The sequence below is a fragment of the Dreissena polymorpha genome, chromosome 10, assembly GCF_020536995.1.
Source record: "Dreissena polymorpha isolate Duluth1 chromosome 10, UMN_Dpol_1.0, whole genome shotgun sequence".
Classification (NCBI taxonomy): Eukaryota; Metazoa; Mollusca; class Bivalvia; order Myida; family Dreissenidae; genus Dreissena; species Dreissena polymorpha.
In genome coordinates this window covers 26,953,750-26,974,694 of record NC_068364.1, presented here as the reverse complement: position 1 = coordinate 26,974,694, position 20,945 = coordinate 26,953,750, and the positions used below count along the sequence as shown (strand labels likewise).

General features: G+C 36.0%; 2 protein-coding genes across 12 annotated transcripts in view; one reads left to right on the top strand and one right to left on the bottom strand.

Annotated features, from left to right (window-relative positions):
• LOC127847302 (LETM1 domain-containing protein 1-like) overlaps positions 1-2,463 on the top strand; it is a 93,556-nt gene extending 91,093 nt beyond the window's left edge. The window contains exon 8 of the mRNA XM_052379146.1: positions 2,347-2,463. Coding sequence (XP_052235106.1) covers positions 2,347-2,448 — 102 coding nt within the window. The 3' untranslated portion in view covers positions 2,449-2,463. The remainder of the gene's footprint in view (positions 1-2,346) is intronic.
• Positions 1-20,945, bottom strand: part of LOC127847287 (uncharacterized) — a 382,744-nt gene that overhangs the window by 53,830 nt on the left and 307,969 nt on the right. The window lies entirely within an intron of this gene.

The following is a 20,945-nucleotide window of genomic DNA, read 5'->3' as shown; positions in this document are numbered from 1 at the left end:
GCAGGCAAAGTTAGATAACTCTGGCCAGCATTTTGACAGAATTATGTGCCCTTTTTATACTTACAAAATTGAAAATTTGGTTAAGTTTTGTGTTAAGGTTCATTTTCTTCCTCAAGTATCAAAGCTATTGCTTTCGTACTTGCAACACTTACTAACTGTCATAAGGGGACTGTGCAGGTAAAGTTATGTAACTCTGACTGGCATTTTGACAGTATTATGTGCCCTTTTTATACTTAGAAAATTGAAAATTTGGTTAAGTTTTGAGTTTAGGTCCATTTTATTCCTAAAGTATCAAAGCTATTGCTTTCATACTTGCAACACTTACTAACTATCATAAGGGGACTGTACAGGCAAAGTTATGTAACTCTGACTGGCATTTTGACAGAATTATGGGCCCTTTATACTTAGAAAATTGAAAATTTTGTTAAAATGTGTGTTTTGGTCCACTTTACTCCTAAAGTATCATAGATATTGCTTTCATACTTGGAACACTCGCAAACTATCAGAAGGGGACAGTACAGGACAAGTTGCATAACTCTGGTTGTTATTTTGACGGAATTATGGCCTGTTTTTACTTAGCAACTTTGAATGTACGGTTAAATTTTGTGTTTAGATCCACTTTACTTCTAAAGTATCAAGGCTTTTTCTTTCAAACTTCAAATACTTTCATGCTATCATGAGGGTACTGTACCTGACTCTCAAGGTCAAATTATTCAATTTTGCTAAAATTGCCATAACTTCCATAATGACCACACCATCACACAAAACCCTAAAATAAGTTGTTTAGCATTGTTTTTTCTTATTTTTGGAAGATAATGTAATAAATGACCACATCCCTCACTATACATCCCTCTCCACCCCTCCCCTCCCTCCTTTGTAATTGAAGTATTGAAATAGGTCTTTTCACCTTAAAAAATAAAAATAGATGAGCGGTCTGCAACCTCAAGGCGGTGTTCTTGTTTATCCTTGGCTCCAAGAGTCCTTCGTGCTTTGCTACAAATTCAAGTGGGTAAGCAGTCAGTAGCTTGCACAAAGTGGTCAGTACTTTTGATGCAAGAAATGCTGGCTAAGTGGCCTTTTCATGTGTATTTTGTTGTTTACTCCGTCCACTTATATGCTTAACAATACGTTGGAGATTTTGTACTAACATAAGCTAAGGTCTAAAAGAAATTATGTAGTGTTTACTTTGCATCATGCAAACTAAATCGAACAGTATAAAATTCTACACTCCCAATAAGGAAATATCTCATGGCACATGGAATAATTGTCACACATGTGTCATTAAGGTAAACCAAAGGGATTGTAAATTATAACTTAAACATTGCGTTATAAAAGTTTAATCGAAATCCGTTTATTTCGAAATATAGCCATATATCATATGTCTATGTAATTAGGTTAGGCGTAAAAGCAAGAACAATCGATATCGCCAATATATTAATTATAATAAAACGTACCGATTATCACAATGTGCATTCCTTGCTCCAAAAATAAATTAATTGTCCATTTAAAAAACACACTGGCTGCCGAAATGAATCATGTATGCCAGACCCAATTCAAAGTGTCAGGGGCAGGTAATCCAGACTACCTAAACCGTTGTAAACAGCTAGGGGAGGTTATCGTTGGTGATCGATGCGAGTAGTTGGATTTTACCCGACCTATGTATAGCCAGAATTTTACCTGACGTATTTATAGCCTTTTTATTTGTACAACACATTGCAGTGTTCTCAGAGTGAGGCTCATATTTATCTTTTATGCCTTGAATTTTAAAGACTATTATCGAAGGCAAATGGTCTTAGCCTGTGTAGTCTGCATAGGCTACTCAGGGACGACAGGTTGAGCTTTTTGGGTTTTTTCGTTTAAAGGAAGTCTCTTTCAGTATAGGCTGAAAGTGTTGTCCTAAATTAGCCTGTGGACTGCACAAGTGAATATGTGAAAACAATTTATGTACATGCATTAAGACCAGTTTTCCCAGAAAAAGGTTCATGTTATGTCTTGAAAAGATGTATCAGTGATTTTGAAAACACACTTTTAACATTTGATAAATCATAGGTAATTCCGTAAGTGCAGATACGTAGATGTTATCCCCGCTCTGGTAAGTGTCGTGACTTTTGAATAGGTTACACAGAGGGTATTTGTTGGATTCGGTGGAATATCGATTTATTTCACGAGTGATCATACAATTATATATACCAAGTCTAATGACAGTGAAGTCAAATAGAATCATCTTTTAAAGTTATTCTTACAATCCATATTGTTATACCATTGATTGCAAATGATTGACAATGCACTTGCAAATCTAGTTATCAAAGAATTATTCACAAAATATATGCATTTATCATGTTTCAGGCTTGTTTAAAACGAGGCCTCCATCCTAATGGTCGAACAAGGAATGCGTGCATGCAGTTTCTGCTCTCGTGGACTGACATTTCACAGAAACTGGACTTTTAGACATTCGATTCAATGCCATGTAGCTCTGTAAAAAGGGGGCTTAATAAATGTGCTTTAAGTCCATTTCTTGGATAGAACCAGTACTTGTTGTCTCATTGGGAGATGTAAAGAACGCTCCCACTGTGGGGGAGTGTTCTGAAATAAATTATAAAGCATGATGGTAAAGATAAATGACTGGCCTATAGTTTGATATTTGTGGTACATCTTTAATCCCCTTTCAATAATAAGGTGTCTTCTCCATCGCAGAGACACTGGGTAATCTGGAGACAAATGGGAGGTATTCTGAAAAGCCTGCGTTTGTTCGTATAGCTTCTTATGCAGGTTATAAGTCATCTGGTTTCAATTGAACCTGGTAAAACAGGGTTTAATGCATATGCATATATTGCCATCCCAGATTAGCCTGTGCTGTCCGCCTAGAGTGAATTTTCTTTTAAGAGACTTCCAATAACAAAAAGTACCAACAAGCAGAAAGTTTAGTCCCACATAAGCCTGTGTGAAATGCAAGGCTTATCTGGGACATTACATGAGGCATATGCATTAAGCCCATTTTCATAGAGCAAGTCATCATTGTGTTATATTCTCTGTTTGCAGAGACGGGTGTGTCCCTACTTCTTCACAGCACGGCCCTGCTTACGTACAAAGTTAGCTCCAACATTCAACTCATTTAGGGCAAGCGATATAATTGAGACGTACATCGCCGATATGAGGTCCACAATCCTTCCAACCTCCTTTTCTGCTATCTTTAATCTCAAAATGAGGTCCGCACAAGCAAGTGTGGAGATTTTTTTTATTCCAGCATCAGCCTCTAATATCAGCCTCGCTCTTGGAAAACGGTGCTTAATGCATGTGCGTAAAGTGGTGTCCAGGATAAGCAGTATGTACAGGCTAGGATTAGCAGTATGTACAGGCTATTATTAGCAGTATGTACAGGCTAGGATTAGCAGTATGTACAGGCTAGGATTGGCTGCATGTACAGGCTAGGATTAGCAGAATGTACAATCTAGGTATAGCAGTATGTACATGCTAGGATTAGCAGTATGCACCGGCTAGGATTAGCAGTATGCACAGGCTAGGATTAGCAGTATGTACAGGCTAGGATTAGCAGTATGTACAGGCTAGGATTAGCAGTATCTACAGGCTAGGATTAGCAGTATGAACAGACTAGGATTAGTAGTATGTACAGACTAGGATTAGCAGTATGTACAGGCTAGTTTTAGCAGTATGTACAGGCTAGTATTAGCAGTATGTACAGGCTAGTATTAGCAGTATGTACAGGCTAGGATTAGCAGTATGTACAGACTAGGATTAGCAGTATGCACAGGCTAGGATTAGCAGTATGTACAGGCTCGGATTAGCAGTATGTACAGGCTAAGATTAGCAGTATGTACAGACTAGGATTAGCAGTATGTACAGGCTAGGTTAAGCAGTATGCACAGGCTAGGATTAGCAGTATGTACAGGCTAGTATTAGCAGTATGCACCGGCTAGGATTAGCAGTATGTACAGGCTAGGATATGCAATATGTACAGGCTAGGATTAGCAGTATGTACAGGCTAGTATTAGCAGTATGTACAGGCTAGGATTAGCAGTATGTACAGGCTAAGATTAGCAGTATGTACAGACTAGGATTAGCAGTATATACAGGCTAGGATTAGCAGTATGTATAGGCTAGGATTAGCAGTATGTACAGACTAGGATTAGCAGTATATACAGACCAGGATTAGCAGTATGTACAGGCTAGGTTAAGCAGTATGCACAGGCTAGGATTAGCAGTATGTACAGGCTAGTATTAGCAGTATGTACAGGCAAGGATTAGCAGTATGTATAGGCTAGGATTAGCAGTATGTACAGACTAGGATTAGCAGTATATACAGACCAGGATTAGCAGTATGTACAGGCTAGGTTAAGCAGTATGCACAGGCTAGGATTAGCAGTATGTACAGGCTAGTATTAGCAGTATGTACAGGCTAGGATTAGCAGTATGTACAGGCTAAGATTAGCAGTATGTACAGACTAGGATTAGCAGTATATACAGACCAGGATTAGCAGTATGTACAGTCTAGGTTAAGCAGTATGCACAGGCTAGGATTAGCAGTATGTACATGCTAAGATAAGCAGTATGCACAGGCTAGGATTAGCAGTATATACAGGCTAGGATTAGCAGGTATGCACCGGCTAGGATTAGCATTATGCACCGGCTAGGATTAGCAGTATGCACAGGCTAGGATTAGCAGTATGTACAGGCTAGGATTAGTAGTATGAACAGTCTAGGATTAGCAGTATGTACAGACTAGGATTAGCAGTATGCACAGCCTAGGATAAGAAGTATGTACAGGCTAGGATAAGAAGTATGTACAGGCTAGTATTAGCAGTATGCACCGGCTAGGATAAGCAGTATGTACAGGCTAGGATTAGCAGTATGTACAGGCTAGGATTAGCAGTATGTACAGGCTAGGATTAGCAGTATGTACAGGCTAGGATTAGCAGTAAGTACAGGCTAAGATTAGCAGTATGTACAGGCCAGGATTAGCAGTATGTACAGGCTAGGATTAGCAGTATGTACAGGCAAGGTATAGCAGTATGTACAGGCTAGTATTAGCAGTATCTACAGGCTAAGATTAGCAGTATGTACAGACTAGGATTAGCAGTATGTACAGGGTAGGATTAGCAGTATGTACAGGCTAGGATTAGCAGTATGTACAGGCTAGGATTAGCAGTATGTACAGTCTAGGATTAGCAGTATGTACAGTCTAGGATTAGCAGTATGTACAGGCTAGGATTAGCAGTATGCACAGGCTAGGATTAGCAGTATGTACAGGCTAAGATTAGCAGTATGTACAGGCTAGGATTAGCAGTATGTTCAGGCTAGGATTAGCAGTATGCACAGGCTAGGATTAGCAGTATGTACAGGCTAGGATTAGCAGTATGTACAGGCTAGGATTAGCAGTATGTACAGGCTAGGATTCGCAGTATGTACAGGCTAGGATAAGCAGAATGCACAGGCTAGGATTAGCAGTATGTACAGGCTAGGATTAGCAGTATATACAGGCAAGGTTAAGAAGTATGTACAGGCTAGTATTAGCAGTATGTACAGACTAGGATTAGCAGTATCTACAGGCTAGGATTAGCAGTATGCACAGGCTAGGATTAGCAGTATGTACAGGCCAGGATTAGCAGTATGCACAGGCTAGGATTAGCAGTATGTACAGGCTAGGATTAGCAGTATGCTCAGGCTAGGATTAGCAGTATGTACAGGCAAGGTTAAGCAGTATGTACAGGCTAGGATTAGCAGTATGTACAGGCTAGGATTAGCAGTATGTACAGGCTAGTATTAGCAATATGTATAGGCTATGATTAGCAGTATGTACAGGCTAGGATTAGCAGTATGTACAGGCTAGGATTAGCAGTATATACAGGCTAGGATTAGCAGTATGTACAGGCTAAGATTAGCAGTATGAACAGTCTAGGATTAGCAGTTTGTATAGACTAGGATTAGCAGTATGCACCGGCTAGGATTAGCAGTATGTACAGGCTAGGATTAGCAGTATGTACAGGCTAGGATTAGCAGTATGTACAGGCTAAGATTAGCAGTATGTACAGGCTAGGATTAGCAGTATATACAGGCAAGGTTAAGCAGTATGTACAGGATAGGATTAGCAGTATGTACAGGCTAGTATTAGCAGTATGTACAGACTAGGATTAGCAGTATGTACAGGCTAGGATAAGCAGTATGCACAGGCTAGGATTAGCAGTATGTACAGGCTCAGATTAGCAGTATGCACAGGCTAGGATTAGCAGTATGTACAGGCTATGATTAGCAGTATGTACAGGCTAGGATTAGCAGTATGTACAGGCTAAGATTAGCAGTATGAACAGTCTAGGATTAGCAGTATGTATAGACTAGGATGAGCAGTATGTACAGGCTAGGATTAGCAGTATGTACAGGCTAGGATTAGCAGTATGCACAGGCTAGGATTAGCAGTGTGTACAGGCTAGGATTAGTAGTGTGAACAGTCTAGGATTAGCAGTATGTACAGGCTAGACTTAGCAGTATGTACAGGCTAGGACTAGCAGTGCCTACAGGCTAGGATTAGCAGTATGTACAGGCTAGTATTAGCAGTATGCACAGGCTTGGATTAGCAATGTGTACAGGCTATTCAGGGACAACATGTTTTACTTGAATGAATTGTTTTGTTCAAACAAAGTATCATTTTTACGCAAATCCAGTTTAGACGGAAAGTGTGATTGCACAGGCTAATCTGGGACAACACTTAAGGCACATGCATAAAGCCCCGTTTTTCCAGAAAAAAGGTCATTTGTAACATTTTCCTTACCGAGAAGTTCTTTGATTTAAGGCAATCTCTTTTAAGATTTTTAGCTCTGCTGTTTTCGGAGAAAACTCGAGGTATTGACTCGTCGTGTCGTCCGCTGCCTTCGTCTGCCGTCCGCGTCGTGCTAAAACCTTGACATTTTGCTCTAAAATCAAAGTGCTTCCACCTACAACTTTGAATATGTGGATGCACCTTGATGAGTTCTACACGCCACAACCATTTTTGTGTCACTAGGACAAAGGTCAAGGCTACTGTGACCTTTAAAGAAATAACTAAATTCTGATAAGCTTTCATTTATTCAAAAATGCACCTGTAGCCGAGCGTTGGCACCCGTTATGCGGTGCTCTTGTGTGATAATAGTTCCTGGGTGTGCTTTGTAGAAATTAATTATGTGAAATGTTCAAAGTCGTCACTGCAAGTGGAATTTTAAAGAAATCACTTGAAGAGAAAATTTAAAAGTTATCTCTTATCTGAAGCATTGTTTTCAATATTCACATTATACTGTTACTATTTCGTAAATTGAATGCGTTCGAACTAGCTATGGATTAACAGGAACTTATCCAAAAAATACAGACACAAATGCTATTTTTTGTCAAATATAAGAAATACACGAATTTATTTGTCCAGGAAAGTCATTTGTTAAAAAAACAAACATGACAAAATTCATGCCTAGGAAGGTAAATGATTGTACAGTTTTCTGCTGTATGCTCATTGAAAATATATAATACTTATGCACTTAATATATTTACTTGGTAATGATATGTTTAAAAAAAGAAATCTGTGAATAAGTACATTTTTTGTTGTTCTAACCATTGACTACCTTTTATGCTAATTATATCCATTCATTACCTTTTATGCTTATTATAACCATTGATTACCCTTTATGTTATTTCTAACCATTGATTACCTGTTATGCTAATTCTTACCATTGATGGATGACCTTGGGCATGCAAGGAGAAATCGAGCCTCGTTCTGGGGAAAATACATGTGCTAAAAGTGTCATCCAAATTAAGCCTGTGCAGTCTTCAATGGGTTATCAGGGACCATATTTTTGCTTGTATTGTTTTGTTTAAAATAAGTATCTGCTAACTGAAAATAAAGTTTAGGCGAAAGTGTAGTCTCAGATTAGCCTGTGTGGACTGCATAGGCTTATCTTGGATGACACTTTACGAACTTGTATTAAGTCTTGTTTTCCCAGAGCAAGACTCATTTCAATATAATTATCTTTGTAGTCATGTGTTATGTATTCACCTATATTTGATATTGATGTTTTTTTATGATAATTACTGATTTTGTTAACATTTGAATAAACAGTTTATCAATTTGATTTCTTGTGGTTTCTTACTTCACAACGCACTTCTGAGGACATGTACAAAGTCAACAGATGTGTGCTCATGCGAGTCTCGCTCTGGAAAAATGGGTTTATGAATGAGCGTAAAGTGTCATTCCAGATTAGCCTGTGCCGATTGCACCGGCTAGTCAGAGACAACACTTTCTGCCTTTCATTTGTTATGTACTCACCAATATTTGATGTTGATGTGTTTTTTAGCTCACCTAAGGGCAACGTGCTCATGGTGAGCTTTTGGGATCACCTTTTGTCCATCGTTCGTCGTCCGTCGTGGGTCGTCAACATGTTGCCTTGTTAACACTCTAGAGGCCACATTTTTTGTCTGATCTTCATGCAACTTGGTCCAAAGATTTGTCCCAATGATATCTTAGTCAAAATCAAAACTGGATCATGTGAGGTCAAAAACTAGGTCACTATGTCAAATTAATGAACACGCTTGTTAACACTCTAGAAGTCACATTTATTGTCCAATCTTCATGAAACTTGATCATAACATTTGCTCTTAATGTTTTCTCAGCTGAGTTCAAAAGGATTTTGCTTGGTTGAAAAACATGGCCGCCAGGGGGCGCGCAATTTTCCTTATATGGATATAGTAAAACATTATTACCACTCTAGAAATCACATTTATGGTCCAATCTTCATTTTAATTGGTCAGAACATTTGTTTTTATGATAGCTCGGCTGAGTTCGAAAATGTTTCCGGTTCTTTAAAAAAACATGGCCGCCAGGGAGCGGGGCAGTTTTCCTTATATGGCTATAGTAAATCCATGTAAACACTCTTAGAGTCACATATATAGCCCAATCTTCATGAAACTTGGTCAGAATATTTGTCCCAATGATATCTCAGCTGAGTTCGAAAATGGTTCCGGTCCGTTGAAAACATGTTTGCCAGGGTGGGCGCAGTTTTTCCGAATATGTCTATAGTAAAACATTGTTAACACTTTAGAAGTTACATTTTAAGTCAAATCTTCATGAAACTTGGTCAGAATATTTGTCCCAATGATATTTCAGCTGAGTTCGAAAATGGTTCCGGAGCGTTGAAAAATATGTCTGCCAGGGGGTGGAGCAGTTTTCCTTATATGGCTATAGTGAAACCTTGCTAACACCCTAGAAGTCACATTTGAAGTCAAATCTTCATGAAACGTGGTCAGATTATTTGTCCCAATAATATCTCGGCTGAGTTCCATGGGTTCTGTCTGTAGAAAAACATGGCCGCCAGGGGGCGCGGCAGTTTTCCTTATATGGCTTTAGTGAAACCTTGTAAACACCCTAGAAGTCAAATTTCTATTCAAATCTACATGAAACATGGTAAGACCATGTTCTAATGATAGCTCAGCTCAGTTTGAAAATGGTTGCGGTCTGTAAATAAACATGGCCGCAAGATAGCTCTGCTCAGTTTGTAAATGGTTGCGGTCTGTTGATAATCATGGCCGCCAGGGGGTTGGGCAGTTTACTTATATGGCTATATAAAAATCTTGTTAAAACTCTAGACGTAATATTTGTAGTCCAATATTCATGAAACAAATTCAGAACTATTGTTCTTATGATATATCAGCTGAGTTCCAAAATGGTTTCGGTTTGTTGAAAGACATTGACCGCCAGGGGGCGGGGCAGTTTTCCTTTCATGACTACAGTAAAACCTTGTTGACACTCTAGAAGTCATATTTGTAGTCAAATCTTTATGAAACTTAGTCACAACATTTGTTTTTATGATATCTAGGCCGAGAATCTTTATGGTTACGGTCTGTTGAAAAACATTGCTGCCACGGGATGGGGCAGTTTTTCTTAAATGGATTTATAGTGTGACCTTGTTCACACTTTACTTAAAAATTACCAATGTTATTTATTGTATGCATATCATGATATTTATGGTCTCCATGCAGTCATCTTCATATTAATTCTGCCGATAAAATATACAGTTAAATTTCCATTTTTTATATTTATTTTTGTTCCTTTCTGAAGAAAGATCAAGTGATGTTTTGTATCTTAAAAGATCAATGTTGAATTTCAAGTACATATTCTCATACTCATTTACTTCTTTACATCCGACTTTGATATATGATAACAATTGGACATATTGTATTTAATTATGCAAAAACTATTTCATAAACACTCAATCTATCGAAAAATACAAGTGTTTTCAGTATCTAAAGCTGTTCTTGCAAAACAAGTTGTAACTAGTCACCCCCTATATCATCCAAAGATTCTGAGATGCTTATCTCATGATATCAAAGCTGGACAACATCTTGTGGAAAAATGTACATTTTCCTTTGCTGATTTTCATTATTAAATTACTGTCCACACAAAACTACCTATAACGCATATATGTATATATCTGCCGAAACAACAACAAATTTCTTTCCACAAAACAACGTTGACAACCCTTGTTCAGTTTATTTTGGAACAATATAACTGAATTTGTAGAACTACTTGACTATTTACATTGTATTCCTAATGTCAGTACACTTGGGGACTTTTCTAAGCATCACTTACTTATATCAATATATTTACCTTATTTTGAACGGCTTGTGTTAAAATTTCGACCAAGAATAACTTAATACATATCTGATAATTCCTGAAAATTTAATTGAAATTGAAAAATAACAAAATATAAAACTTAAAACGCATAGACTTACACGTCTTAATAACTGACCGACTTGCAACTTGCCGATTGAGCCGTTTCGCTCCTGAGCATTTCATATGAACCATATTGTTCTTTATGCCCCCGGTAGGGTGGTATATAGCAGTGGAACTGTCAGTCCGTTTGTCTGTCTGTCTGTCTGTCTGTCTGTCTGTCTGTCTTAGTGTCCGTCCGAAAACTTTAACATTGGCCATAACTTTTGCAATATTGAATATAGCAACTTGATATTTGGCATGCATGTGTATCTTATGAAGCTGCACATTTTGAATGGTGAAAGGTGAAGGTCAAGGTCATACTTCAATGCCAAAAGTCAAAAAAATACAATCCAAGGGAACTAATAAGCTTTAAAAGGGAGATAATTTCTAAACCTGCCAAATGATATATTGAAATTCTATTTCAAAGCGGCTCAATAGGGGGCATTTTGTTTCTGACAAACACAACTCTTGTCTTTAATTTATGTTATGTTTTTCTTGTGTAAAAACTTACCTAGAATTATGAAATTGAAATTAAATTGGAATAACATATCGCCTTTTACTACACTTGTTGATTTTTCTAACGCAACACTTTTAAAACTTACATATCTCAGTAATGAGTAAATATTTTTATTTAAAATTGCACATGTGATCATTTGACTACAATATGTGCAAGCTAACGATGAAATCATTCATCCGTGACGATCGGACGTTTGAGGAAGTGGAACGGTAGCCTGTAAAATGCAAAGTGCACGAATGCGCTCCTGAATATTCATACAAGCTATATTGTTTTGTAACTAAATTTTATGTCTTCCTTGTGTAAGAACCCACCTAAAATATCTAAAGTGAAATAAAACTAGAATTAAATCGTGTTTCACCATTTCCACTTGCAAAAATATGGAACCTCACCTACCCCACGTGCTAAAGCGTCTAATCGTCACGGATGAATGATTTTATCGTGAGCTTGCATAGAATGTATTCCAATTATCGTATATACAATTTTAAATCAAAATCTTTACTCATAACTGAGCTATTTAAGTTTGAAAATAATTCGATAGAAATATATTCACCAAGTGTATGTCAAGTGTAAAATGCAATCAACCCAAAGATTGAATAGTCGCACACTAATATGAAATGTTGGACAACTATTTTGCAACCGTTATCTGTATATCACGCGTCAGGACAAAGTACAATGGTTTAATCATCCAATGTTTTAAAATAGGAAAACCAATAGATGGAGTCAGATACTATTTGAATTATCTTACATTCAATTCATCTCAGTATTTTATAAGCATTATCTCATCTCGTAAAATCACCTGACTTGAATACATGTAGAGAGGTAGAGCATCCATAGTACGTTAGCGGGTATCGTCCACATTTATCATAGGTCGTATTTTTGACTTTAATTATATGTATAAAACTAAGATAACTAAATATAGGATTGAATTTATCAGCTTAGTTACATGCACATATAAAACAGTATTTGTACTTTGATGTTTACATACTCTGATTTAAATGTGGAGGGTATGTCACGAGCACTATAACATTTACAATGAAGGACCAGTACATGTTTTTATAAGATGTTTCATTTAATTTTAACCATACTAACTAACGATGTTCAGCTCCTTTAGAGCACTTGATCACCTATCTAGAAAAAATACAAAACAGTTTGATAACATTCCCAGTGACCTAGGACTGATTTTAGATGTGAACAGAAAACCTTTAATTGTTCATAGATCACAGACAAGGGCAAATATAACGCGTACTGATGCTTGCCAAACGTTGGCTGTACGGAGTTCACTTCTTGCACTGACAGGCTCACATGTGCCCGAATACTTAATATTATCCGACATAGACATTTAAGGGGTCAAGAAATTCCCATACACATGTATAAACACGCAATTTTCTGAGGTCTTAATACATGTACCTCTTAAATGACATTTGCAATTATATTTTGTTTACCCCATACAAGACACAATATGACAAAAATAACTTCTTCCAGAATTCTTAACACCCTATTTAAGGAAATATGTAATGCCACATATAATGATGTTCACTTCTGGTGTTACGTTTTGCAAATGCTTTGCCTATTAAAAAGCAGAATTTCTGATTTCCTTAGTTGGTTAAAAAAGGTACCCTAGACAATGTGTTCGGGCTCAATGTTTCTGGTTGGGGCAGTTTGTCTTATAATATATTTTAGTAAAACCTTGTGAACACTCTGGGTGTCATTTGCTGTGACTGTCTATCGCATGTGTTTTGAAGGTAGTTCGCACGGTCGAATTGAGGAAAAAGCTTGTTGACACTCTAAAGGTCACATGTATTTCCCTATCTTCATACAAATTGGTAAGAGCAGTATCCTGTTGATGTCTTGCTTGAGTGTTAAACTGGGTCACTAAGGCTCAACAACTAGGTAAGATATGTAATGTAAGTAAAACTTAAATACAGTCTAGTTGCCTCATTTATTTTTAAACTTCATTAAACTTAGTGACAACATTGGTCCCAGTACTTATAAGGGATGCGTACGAAACTAAATTATGTGGAATGAAAAACATGGTCAATTCAAAGGGAAAGCTTGTGATCACCCTGTAGGCTTCATTTATTGCCCGTCTTCATACAAAGTGTTAAGATAATGCTTCCCAATCATAGCTTAACCATGTTTGAAACACAGTCACTTCGAGTTATTAACTTGATAACTTGGTAGAATTTAAAAAGCTCGTGAACCTTCTTGAGGCCAAATGTATCGCCAAATCATCGTTAAACTTGATCTGAAAATTTGTTTTTTATTATGTCTCGGCATTCGTGAGATATAATTCCAGGCCATTAACAATCATGGGTGCCATTAGGCCGAGCATTTTTGTATATGGCTATAGTAAAACCATTCGGACACTCTAGGTTTCACATTTCTAATCCACTCGGCAGAGTTCTAAAATGGTTCCGGTTTTTGGAAAAAAATGGCCGCCAGGGAGCGGGGCAGTTGAGCTTATATGGCTAAAGTAAAACCTTGTTAACACTCTAAGACACATTTATTGTCCAATCTTCACAATACTTGTTCAGAACATTTGTTCTTATTATAGCTATTTTGAGTTTCAAGATGGTTCCGGTCCGTTGAAAAATATGGCTGCCAGGGGGCGTGGCATTTTTTATTATATAGCTATAGTAAAACCTTTTTAATACTCTAGGAGTCATATTTATAGTCCAATGTTCATGAAACTTGTTAAGAACAATTGTTCTTATGATATCTAAGCTGAGTTTGAAAATGGTTCTGGTCCGTTGAAAAACATGACATCCAGGGGGCGGGGCAGTTTTCCTTATATTACTATAGTAAAACGTTGTTAACACTCTAGAAGTCACATGTATCGTTCAATCTTCATGAAATTTGGTCAGACTATTCATTTTAATGATAGCTCGGCTGAGTTCGAAAATAGTTTAGGTCCTTTGAATAAATGGCCGCCAGGGGGCGGCGCAGTTTTCCTTATATGGATATAGTAAAACCTCGTTAGCGCTCTAGAAGTCACATGTATTGTCCAATCTTCATGAAACTTGGTCCAAAAATTTGTTCTAATGATAGCTCCGCTCTAAATGGTTACAGTTCGTTGAAAAACATGGCCGCAAGGGCAGCAGAGCGACAGTTTTCCTAATATGACTATATTTAAAGCATGTTAAAACGCTAGTTGTAATGAGGATGTTGGTGCACAATGGTGATGATGATGCTGATGATGATGATGATGATGATGATGATGATTTAATCATAATTATTGCATTACTCAAATTAATTATTGCCATTACTTCAGATTGTTATCTTTATCTTTTGCAGAAATTCAACATAGTTGTAAAACAAATAAAAACAACACAAATGGTTACATATGAATGTTATTTGACCTTCCATTCAATTATCCTACTGTCTATAAAGCTCATTTATACCTGTGCTTGCATTCTTTCAGTACAATAGTGTTCATTGAAGACGTTTTACATAGCCATTTGTGTAAAATTCCTTGGAAATTTGCCCCCAATTAACGGGGCACTCGCAAGACCTTTGATTGATGTCAGATGGACATCATTCATTAGATAGATTACAACTTGAAAGGTGTTAGGCCTACAGTTTTAAATCAGTAAGTAGTTTGTGTATGGTTATCAAAGATTTGAGATTTTAACAGGTTTTATTTTTGTTTCAATTGGAAATATCATTGCAAGGTTAGTCTAAAAAGTGTGCCAGTTGTTTAAAAACTCTATGTCGAAAATGTGAACAATTTGGTAGTTAAAAAGCAACAATATTATATCACATCTTTTAAGAAGCACAAAAAAGTGTTTGGTTTTAAAAAAAAGTTGTTTTGGCAGTTGTGGTTGTACACATAATGTTTTAATGCTTCAGATTTTGTGTGCATTTAAATTACAAATAGTTGTTTTGATATGATAAATGTTCCAATGTCTTGTGTGTGTTTACTTCTCTATTTGCACACATTTGTAACTATGAGATAGGTCAAGTGATGTTTTTTACCTTAAAAGAAGACTTATATTGACTTTCTAGTTCATATTCTCATACCCATTTACTTCTTTATAACCGACTTTTTATAAAATTTAATATATTGTATTTAATTATGCAAAATCTTTTTCATAAACACTAAATCTATACAGTTGTGTTCAGTATCTAAAGCTGTTCTTGAAAAAAACGATGCGGAGATGCTTATCTCATTATCTCATGATCTCAAAGCTGGACAACAATTTGTGCAAAAAATACTTCTATTTTATTTTGATGATGCTCATTATTAAATAACTTTAATCATATTACTTTTATCAAAAATATAGCTTTGTTGCAACAGGTAACACATGTCTTTTTCAAAAACATAAACACACAACAAAACTACTAAGTACTTATAACGCATATATGTATGTATCTGCCGAAACAACAAACCCTTTCTTTTCACAAAACAAGGTTAACAACCCTTTCATAACGTGGAAACTCAGGTGAGTGACCTAGGACCACCATGACCCTCTTGTTTATAATAATTTTTGATTTTGTTAACATGTGAATAAACATTTTATCAATTTGATTTCTTGTGGTTTCTTACTTCACAACTCACTTTAAGGTACATTTTAACAGACATGGGCTCATGTGAGTCTTGCCCTAGAAAACAGTCTTAATACAGGAGCGTAAAGTTTCATCCAATATTAGCCTGTGCCATCTTCACAGGCTTATCATGGACCACACTTTCAGTATAGAATGGATTTCATTTAGAAGTAAGTTCCTTTTAACCACAAATTCCATTAAAGTGAAAGGTGTCTTCTTTGATTAGCCTGTGCAGACTGCACAGGCTAATATTGGACAGCACTTTACACTCATGCAGTAAGAGTAAGCAAGGTTTTCCCAGAACGGGTAGTTTCAAAATGTGCCCCCACATTTTCTCTCATGTCGGCAATACAAAAATGTGTAATAAATTAGACAGTTTTGGGAAAAGATAAATCTATTTAATTGTGTGACAAAACTTTGGTACATATTGCATTTGATGGTATATCAGCATATACATAGATTATAATTTAAACATATTCAGTGTACCGGTAAACCGTATACAGACAGATGAAAACAATCAAAATTGACATCACTTTCACAATTATCTGATGACAAACTTTAATCTGCCTTGAATGGTATCTGCTGTTTATTTTTTAATATATTTTTGTTAACAAAATATTACAGATTTTATCTACTGAGAAAACAATGTAATAAGTCTAATTATAATCTAAAAACACCAACAAGTGTAGCTATTGTTTCGGAAAGCTTACCTATACTCAGACAGGGGTTTCTAAAGTTTTGAGAAACAGATTAATTGCATTAATACTTTATACGAATAGATAATGAAATTTATTGACAATTTAAACATTCGTGTATTTAAAGGAATTTAAAATAAATGTTAAACAAACACCGAAGAAGAAAACTGAAATGAAGATACGTATGCTAAAACAAACTTATATTTATAAACAGTACAATCATACACTAAAGAAAATACACATAAAATATTTAGGTATTTACGGAGATTTTCTCATTACACAGTCTAATAACTGTAAACAAAAATATTGTTAAATTATAGCTTATTTTGGGAAACAAACACACAACAGATTAACAGTCTGATTTTTGGAAATATGAACAAACATTTAAAATGCAAAAAAAGAAGCATATAATGAACTTTAGGTAGGTAAATAAGTACAGATTATGATAAAATTTGTGTGCATAATTATTAGGTAAGAAATATCCTCAAGTTATCCTCAAATTATCCTCATTTTATAATTGGCTACCAGCCAAAGAAAAGCCAAGAAATTAAACAAACCTTACCATATACTTATAGATGTTTTGTTGACTCAACTCGACTGTTTTCATCAAAATAAAAAGTAAATCCACTCTTAATCACACTTACTTCGTAAAAGGACGCACACATAATCACTCTTACTTCATATAAGGCCATACACTAAATCACACTAACTTCTTATAAGCCCCACTTATAATCACACTAACTTCTTATAAGGCCCCACTTTTAATCACACTTACATCTTATAATGCCACACTTTTAATACATTTACTTTCTTATAAGTCCCTATTTTAAATCACACGTACCTCTTATAAGGCTCCACTTTTAATCGCACTTATTACTTATAAGGCCCCACACTTAATCACACTTATTTTGTATAAGTCCCCACACTTAATCAAAACACATACATTTATAAGGACCCACACTTTATCACACTCACGTTGTATAAGGCCCCCACATTTGATTACACAAAATTTGTATAAGACCCCACACTTAAACCTGCTTACTATATTTAAGGCCAAACAACCTATTATGCTCACTTTGAATAAGGTCCCACACTTGATCACATTTACTCTGTTAAAAGCATTATACTTGATCACACTTACTTTGAATATGGCCCCAGATTTGATCACATCTACTTTGTATAACACCCCACACTTAATCACACTTACGATGTATAAGGCCTCACCCTAGATTACACTTACCTTGTATAAGGCTTCACACTTAATCACACTTACTTTGTATAAGGTCCCACACTTGATCACACTTACTTTGCATAAGGCCTAACACTTGATCAAACTTACTTTCTAAAGGTGCCACACTTGATTACACTTACTTTGTATAAAGCCCACACTTGATCACACTAACGTTGTATAAGGCCCAAAACTTGATCACACTTACTTTGTATATGGCCCAACACTTGAATGCACCTACTTTGCATAAGGCTCAACACTTGATCACACTTATTTTGTATAAATTTAAATAATGTATTATATATGTGATATAAATCAAGAGTCAAATAATATAGCCAAATTCAACAAAAATGCATGAATATAAACTATATGAAACATGTATGTACATATTTAAATAATGGATTATTTCTGCCATTTGCAATGGCAAAGAATATGTATCAATATATTATTATTAACACATGAGCTTGGTCCTGGAAAAATTGGAAATCCACACAGGCAAAAATCCAATAAAGGCCGAAAGTGTCGTCCCTGATTTAGCTGTGTTGACTGCACAGACTAATCTGGAAAGACACTTTACACACATGCATTAAGCCCCTTTTTCCCATAACAAGGCTCATATACAAATGCAACAACACCATTGTACACGTTTTATTTATATTTTCAGCGAAGGTAGCATCAAGAATGGGTTATACATGTGGCCTCTTAAGTGGTATCAAGGCTATTTTAAGAAAAACTTAGTGATCGAGTTTTTTGTTGCATGTGACCCAGATTTAAACTCGGCCTAGATATTGACTAGACGATATTAATTTGTCACATGCAGCACTCCATGTTCAGGTTTTAAAATCTGAACATGTTTATGCATAAATCATTGGACTGAAGTAAAATCTTCAAAATCCCCTTCTTTAAAGCAACAAATGCTAGACCCTAGGTAGTTTGAAACAAGATAATAATGACTCTGGGATTATTCAGTTACAAATCATATTAAAACAATTCCCAATATCTCTTGCGAATGACTGAATTCACGGGACCTTTTCACGTTTTGGTAAAATTGACAAAATAACAAAAAATGTTTCAGATTTGCAAATTTTGTAACATGCTCTCAATTATCAATTATATGCATCTTTCGACGGTTACAAAACCTAATCAAAGCGCTGAAGGCACTGAAGTTGTTCGCTATTGTATAATCTTAGACGCAACTCATTTTTCAAATTTATGTTATAGCTTTTTATATCGAAAGTTTGTATTCAATGTTTAATTGAATTGAGTTCTTTCAAGTTTTGAAAAAAGCTCGATGCCCTGCTGTTTAGCCCAACTATATCCAACTTTTGAAATTGATAATACTGGGCTTAAATCTACTGTCCCCAGGCTACCACTAAGGTCAACAGGTCACCACTAAACTTGTAAGTTATTGATGATTTGCAAGTCTGAAGACATTAACGGGACATTTTCACGTTTTGGAAAATTGACAAAATTTAACGATTTAATAATTTGGAGAATTCTGTTGCTGTTGTTATATTTGTTCATACTACGAGGATTGCTTTTACAGTATAAAGTATAAAATACATCTCTCATTGTATGAGCACGGATGGCCAAGTGGTCTAAACGATAGACTTTTATTCTAGAGGCCAGTGGTTCGAGGCCAGTTGAGGGTTACTTTTTTTTTGTTTCTTTATTTTTTTGTTTTTTTAATAAAGCTTTAAAGATCCAATGTTTTCATTTATCAATATTTAATGACAAACTGTGAAAAGGTCCCTGTTAGATGTTTACTGAAAATGCCACAATGTAAAAATTTAAAACTCATTGGTTGTTTATTTAATTTAAAAGAGATTTTGTTTATGTGCCTTGTCAGGGAGGTTACTTTGAAGTTATTATCACTTTTATCTTTTTTTCAAATCATTAATAGAAAAGATAATTTAAGCTTCATTTTGCGAAAACAGGGCTTAATGCATATGCATTAATTGTCAACCCAGTACCAGAGATTCTTTTCAAGCGAAAAACACCATAAAATCAGAAAGTGTCGTCCTTGATAAGCTTGTATGCACTGCACAGGCTAACCAGTGTGCACAGGACACCACTTATTTTACATGCATTAAGCCCCGTTTTTCCTGAACGCAGCCAATATGTACAGATTTCATTTACAAACTAGCCAGTGTCGTCGCACAAGCTGTTAAACACTATTGATTACATACACACACTTACTGTCTGCAGTGTACCAATGGTGAAGTATAAACAGGCTAATCAGTGTACACAGTCAGATGCGATGGTTATCGTTCTTAGCGTAGTTAAAAGAAGACCGAGTTGCAAAACTTGCTCTTAAACCTAGTTGTTCGCAAGCAAACAACTAAAAAACCACGTACGTATGCAAAATACTGCTGCTCACAGAACATTTTTGTATTTCACCTAATAGAACCACATGTATCTCAGAGGCAAAAAGTATTATATGAAAATGATGCTGATGATGATGCTGATGGTGTTGCTGCTGCTGCTGATGCTGATTATGCTGATGCTGATGATGCTGCTAATGCTGATACTGCTGCTGCTGCTTTTGCTGACGTGTATTCATGTACAACGAACAAGCCTTATCGGCTCAGTTTAAACGAGTGTTCTGGTTTAAAATAAGTAGCTTTTCTTCACATGAACTGGGTTAGATAAAGACCGCACGAGCACATCGGCAATCGAAATAGCGCGAATTCTGTACCCCGCAAATTCATGTGTTGAACATTACGTTAAGAAAATAAGACCACAGTCATTACGTGATTCTTAAAAAAATGCTTACGTGTCATGAATAACCAAACGGTTGAAGTTGTAACACCATAAAACGTTTGCCTTACATATACGTGTCGAAGGCAAGTTTTCAGTGACCTAAATCATGATTTAGGGAAAAATATGTATTTAAACATTTGGCATTTATACCTGCTCTAACTGCCACACTTAAAATGATCGCATTGCATGAAAGCTTTAAAATGACGACGAAAATGATGACCTGGACACTATTATAGACTGTAGTAATCAATCGCGCATGTAACATAAGAAGCCTCTCCAAGCAAATATTCAGCAATCAATACAACCATGACCTACCTGAATACAATGGCTGTGTATACAAGTTAACATGTATATAATGTGATTCACATAGCTACTGAAAAACACACGATGTCGCATTGGCGCTTACAAGTAAGAGGATACAAGATTTTAACTACAATATTAAGCCTGCTGTTCATG